The following is a 6350-nucleotide window of genomic DNA, read 5'->3' as shown; positions in this document are numbered from 1 at the left end:
TATGGGATGTAAACATTACGAATTATTTTCGTCCAAAGGATTGAAATCGTGATTATGTAGTTCATTGTGACCAACATGTGGGCTCCATCTTGCTTGCGTCTGGTAGCGCAGTCCCAGTGGAAGCGTTTGTTAGCCTAATTAGAGAACAAAAAGTCCAACTCGATAAACTCAGCGATCAAACAAACAAAAACTTAACGGAATTTCTCAACTAAAAAGAAATAAATAAACCAATTATAATATTCGAACAAGAAAAACTGTTCACAACGAATATAAATAGGCACTTGTTATTACAACACATTCTAAGTCGGTTGTTTGTTATGTATCTGATTCGTTTAGAAAGTTGTGTAAACAAATATAAGTAAAGTTTGTTACTATTTAGCTGCTCTAAGTTGATGGTAAGTGCAAAATTGTTGGACTGTCAAATTGCCAATCGAAGGCGAAACCTGTAAAAATGGTTATTAGATACTAGTTTTCACTAAAAAAATGTTTCTTTCAAATTAAGATCCTGTTCGAGAACAGAATCATCGCTGCTAGGAATACTTGGTTACTTTCTTCTACAATGCACTTTCGTGTGTGAGTTATGTTTAGATATTATTGCACCTACAACAGAATAAGTGAATGCACTGTGTGGTCGGCTTCTGATTGTAGTAGATTTGTCTATCAACTTTCTCTTGGAAACACTACGCTAAAGATTAATGTAAACTTCTCGTAACACTGTTCAATCAGTTATATTAGCACTGTTACCGTCAATCACGTCACAGTTATTTATATTATAAAAGTAGCTTTTAAAAACATCAATAAAAATAGACTATTCTCTTCTGCTACGACACTTTCTACCAGCGGATGCTGTAAAATTTCTCCATAATTCAACAAAAAAGTGAATAGCTTTGCTTACTAACACTTTTGTATTAGATTTTTGGCAACGTTTTCCTAATTAACTTTTTCGTTTGTGTTTTCTAAATACTTTCCGTTTTTTTTTTCAAGATAGAATTCCTTGTTTCCTGACTAAGAGACACTATTCGGCAAATATCATTCTTGCGTTTTTTTTGTTTCATACGTTTACATACGCGATTTTTTTAAAAGCAGTAAACTTATCGGTTTGCAAAGATATAAAATTTGTTTGAACGACAATGTTAATAGTTAATAAATACAAAATAAAACATCGCTGTCATAATGTTCTTATAAACTACGACTACTTTTACGTAGAAAAGGAGGAGTATGATGTCCCAATCGTTGTGTTTGTTATGTGTGGGCGACGTTGCTGCACCTAAGATTACAAATCGATTTGTAAGTATTAGTCCCAGCTCTGGGTCACATTTCGTACAGGAAACGAGACGAAGAAGATTGTGCTGCGTTGTGAATGGCGACGGTTTTTTTTCTGTTTTAGTACTGATACCATGGCTGCCGGCGCACCCAGCGTAGGCGGTGATTGGTCTGATCCGAGCGAATCTTGATGCTGGCACCTTCGGCCGCACGGACCGTTTCCTTAACCTGGGAATGAAGAAAGATGGATAAATTAAAAGAATTATCTACATTAACACTCATTCGGCTTATTCTCCACAGCGAGAATGGTTGGTGCTTCTGGATTCTTTGCGGTTAGCCAGGGAAGTGAAATACAGCTAACTAAACCATTATACTTTGCAAAAACAAAGCACACAACGGCGAAGGTGAGTCAATTTGGTAATTTTCCAACCAGTGCAAAATTGATACCCGGACGAGTTGCAAAAGGCACGAGTGTTTATACTTGTCTCTTTTCAGCTCAGTAGGAAATAAAGCCAATTATGTCGAGTAAACGCTTTGTTTCAAATTTCTGTCTGGTTTTAGCGTATTGTCATATTTCTCTTCAGGCCTATTCTGAGTTAGTAAAAATCTCCGAGTGAAAGCCTCACCGAAGCTAGCTTATTGATTACTTGATTTTTCACGCATTTCCACTATATGAAACATAACCTTATAATAATTTGACAAAAACCGGAATACTTACGCTCTGCATCAGATTCTGCGCATTTCCGACCAACATATCAGTCGCCTCCCGATCCTCATCGGATCCCTGCGCTCCCAGCATAGTAGCCTTGACGGTGGACAGAATTTTCAGCTGCGTTCCAATAGTCGGTATCCGTTCGCACACCTGCAGCAGATTAGTTCGGATGCGTTTGTCCGTGCACTGGCGAGCCAGTATCTTTGCCAATCGAGTCACGTCCTCGGACGCTTCGGCAATCTTCTTCGCCGTGGCAATCAACTCCCGCTTGCTACCCTTCGAGTCTGCCCGGACCAGCTCCGAAAGGCGTGCCATGAGGACGGCCATCCGCTTTGCCGCGGCAATAATTTCATTGTCCTTCGAGGACCATTGGCGTACCTCCTGGTGCAGGCCGTGGGCAGCCATCAGGATCGGTTGGTTTGCGTTTGGCATTCCCTGGAACAGTTCATCCTCATCATCGGTCTCCGGTGGAGGTGGACGCACCGGAGGAATGTTTTCCCTCGGTAGTGGTGGACGAGGCGGAGTAGCTTCCTGATGCTGCTGGTTCAAGTGAAGAGCCGATATGTCCGGCATCTCGGGAACCTCTGGGAGGTTATTGATGGCACTGCGAATATTACGCACGTTTTGAAGTAACTGAAAATAAAGTATCCAAATCATTCTATGATCGAATAAAAATTAATATCATCCAACAAACCTGCTTATTGGCATCCCGCCAATTAGCAGCATGAATCGGATCCGCAATGTTCGTTGAAACATGTTTCGCTTCCTGCACCATCGGTGAGATGGACCGCTGCAGCCGATCGGATGCGTCATTGACTTTTGCAATAAACTCCGGATCTTCGGAGTTGTCCGCTTCCTGTTTGGCAACCAGCAGAACTCGATTGGCCAGTCGAGCCTCGCTGGAAGTATTGTCAACCATTTTCTGCGGTTGCCGCATTCGAATTGCATCGTCGCAGAGAATCGAGTGCTTCTGCATTTGCTTCTCGGAAGCTTCGATGAAATCGGAAGGATCAGTGGCCTGATCGCAAAGATTTCGCATTCGGAGAATTGTATCCGCGTACTGTTGCTTAAGGTTATTGAGATGCTCTTCAGCAGCTTTGCTGGTTGGATAGTTCATCCGGATACGACCGGCGGAAATCAGTTGAGGTGTCAAGCTGTCGATCTGAGATGCAGATGAGAGGAGAACTTCCGCTAGTTTTTTGTTACCGCCGGATCCGCCAGCAGCAACCATTCGGCTTGTTTTCGAAGCACGGTCGCTGAAGGTTTGCAATTTGTTGGACTTCTGGTTGAAGTTCTGATCCCTTCCGGGAGTACCTTCCGGCAACGCAACTGCTTCCATGAATTGTTTCAGCGGCGAAGATATATCAATGAAATCCTCCACGACTCGATTAACAACGGCGTCCTGGATTTGCTTCTTCAATCCGTGCAGCTTTTCGTTCAATCGACGAGCAACATCCTGAGCCTGGGCAGTATGACCAAGTCCGTTTGAGCAGAGCTGCGAGAAATCATGCGAAAGTTGTTCAACTTCATCACACAGCTGCATAACTTCTGCCTTCTGATGGCCACTAAGTCCTTCCGCCACTTTACGACCTTCATCGACAATCAGCGCAACGGCACGCTGACCAAGTCCTCGATCATCCTGGCTCGGATTTTGCAACCAACGGCAAGCTTGCTCCAATCGTCCCTGAACGGTGTGGGCGGTCTGCTGAAGTCCAGCTTTATCCACACCCATAATCGCATTCAACACGGATTGTTCCATATTACCCAGCTTATCCCGGATATCACGAGCAATTGAATCCGCTTGCGGCGTAGTTCCTTTTCCATCCTGTCTCAAATCGCACAAAGTATTCGTCATTGCAGTAATGTCACCGGCTAGTTTTCGAATAATATGAGAATCCTGAGGCAGACAACGATCAGCTACTTTCAGGCCATTATCAACGATCTGTCGCAAAGCCTTTTCTCCGACTCCACCCCGCAAAGCATAGGGATTCCTTAACCAATCATTAGCCGCTTCCATCTTATTATTGATCGCATTGTGAATCTTCTTCAAAACCGTCAGATTATCCAACTCGCTTTGATCCTCATCATAGGTCGTCAGCTGCAGAACTCTTATAATTTCCTGAATCTCCTCACTCATCCGTGATGCTAAATAATTTCGGTTCTCCGCCGCTTCATCCGAACCCTTTCCACTCTGCTCGGCAATCAAAATGAACACCTTCATGCTGCAAATCAGTATCGGAGCTAAAATTTTCACTTGCTCCAAACACCGCACCAAAATCTCACTGTGAACCTGATGCGTCAATTCCTTCTCTCGAGCGCCCACCTCTCTCGACACCTTACTCAAACACGGACTCAAATCCTTCAAAAACTGCACCAGATCCTCCATCGTATCAATAACCTCCGAAACGGCCAGATAATCCAGCACTCGCTTACACTCCCGGATAATCTTTCGCACCTCCGATTCATCAAAGCACAACAGCAGCGACGAAGTACCCTGCAGAATACCTCGGGAGCCTTCGATCAACTTTTTCCGGGCCGGACCGGAAAATGGATCACCCCTCAGCATTGCGGACGCTTGCTCCAACAGTTCGGCGGCGTTCTCGACCCGGGCCAACGAGGCGGGCATGTCCTGCTTCAGTATGTCGTCATCCGAATTGTGAATCGTTTCCCGGCCCACCTTGACCAGATTGGTTACGGCCAGCGAGACGGCCTGCACTGGCCGGCTGAGATCGGGCATCGCATTGCCATCTTCGGCTTCCTCGTGCAGTATTACCAGGCGAGAGACCTAGAAGGGTGGAGAGAAAGAAGAGATAGACACGTTAGTATATATACACACTTGGCATGGTTTTTATCGCTAAAAAAGAAAAAGTAAGGGGAGCGGGGGGGATTTGATTTATTGCTGATGGTAAGGGTCAGCGAGCCATTTGAAAATGTCGCCATTTATTAGCTAATTGGTCGGCGATAGGACGACGGAGTGCGATGGGAAATTTAACGCTCATTGGCAGTGTTTGTCGCGGCATTGGTCAAGTTGAACGTTCGTAATATGTGTGCAACGTGCAATGAATGATAGTTTAAAATTTAACAAATTAACTTTAGGAAAAATATTAAATATTTTTCAAAGCCGGATTACAGTGCTTTAAAAACAAAATACGTGAACCAATTTCAGTGGTAAAACAAGGGCTTAATGAACACTGAATAAGTATCACCACCTAGACCAATCTACCGATGAGTGGCAAAAGATACAATTTGAATGGGTGATCATAGTAGTCTAGGAAGTTATTAGGAAACGATAATTTTGTCTCCTCTGGAACGCTTGCCAGATTATATTCCAAAGAGATGAGATTCATATGGTTTTAATTGAGTAAAAAATTGCGCTGAACAACCAGTGACTCGGTGTCAAATTTTTATAACATCTGGAATTGGTCCAATCGACAACTAATTTTATTTTCGGGTAGTTTATCGGACGAAAGACGATTGCCTGAGCGGCCCATACCAGTCTTCACAGGATTAGAGGTGACCAGCAAAGCTAATCCAATCTCAGATTTAGATATAACTAAGCAGTTAAGTTAGCTCACAAAACGGTGATACTCAATATAGGATACCGTTTCGTCCGAATGACCAAACAGTCGAAACTTCGGTAAAAAGTTTATGATTTAGCATGCCATTTGCAGTTGCGGTCGCAAAATATCAATATTCATAGTCGAGAAAAACATGAGCAGTGCGTTATACTGAAAGAGTATTTTCAGCATCAATTACTGTCGTCCTATAAGGTTAATCGTTAAACAGTGGAGAGTTGGTCGATTATGGACAACTTAGCATATTTGCAATGAAAATGGTACTTGTGGTGCTTCGAATTTGAGCTAAAGGAAGCACATCCGTACACGTCAGTCATTATTGCCTTCTATATTTCCTATCTAATGAGGCCTACTCATTTTCATTTCCCACACTATCACATTTTTTGTATCATTTCGTTTTCAGATAAGAGTAATTATTAACTACATCTAAATCTTTCTTCCAATTTCTTCCTAAAGCGTGACTGTTCTTTAATCTCTTCAAGAGTGAACGGTTCTGGCGTTCTACAAGTCCATTTTCCTGTGGCCAGTAAGGAGCAAAATGATTTAGGCTTATTCCATGTACTTTACAATATTCTTCAAAATCTCTTCCTATGAACTGCTTTGCATTGTCCAACATAATTGTTCTGGGATATCCGAGTCTGATCACTATTTCATTTAGTCTGTCCACCGTTTCTCGAGATGTTATTCGTATCATGATTTCCACCTCCTTGTACCTGCTGAAATTATCTATAACTACCAACCCATAAAATCTATCGCCACATCGATCCACGATTTCTAGGAACTCCGACCAGTTGAAATCT

The 6350-nt window shown here is 42.9% G+C and overlaps 1 protein-coding gene across 5 annotated transcripts in view; it reads right to left on the bottom strand.

Moving 5' to 3' along the window:
* Positions 1–231: 231 nt before the first annotated feature.
* LOC131694183 (vinculin) overlaps positions 232–6350 on the bottom strand; it is a 56003-nt gene continuing 49884 nt past the window's right edge. For all 5 annotated transcript variants that reach the window (XM_058982661.1, XM_058982662.1, XM_058982663.1 and 2 more), the window contains exons 3-5: positions 2670–4760; positions 1982–2608; positions 232–1491 (exon numbers count right to left, since the gene is read on the bottom strand). In XM_058982661.1, the coding sequence (XP_058838644.1) occupies positions 1384–1491; positions 1982–2608; positions 2670–4760 (2826 nt within the window). In that variant the 3' untranslated portion in view covers positions 232–1383. The remainder of the gene's footprint in view (positions 1492–1981; positions 2609–2669; positions 4761–6350) is intronic.

Source organism: Topomyia yanbarensis, chromosome 3 (genome assembly GCF_030247195.1).
Source record: "Topomyia yanbarensis strain Yona2022 chromosome 3, ASM3024719v1, whole genome shotgun sequence".
NCBI lineage: Eukaryota > Metazoa > Arthropoda > Insecta > Diptera > Culicidae > Topomyia > Topomyia yanbarensis.
The sequence above is the reverse complement of the archived record's forward strand: the minus strand, read 5'-3'. Positions and strand labels throughout refer to the sequence as shown.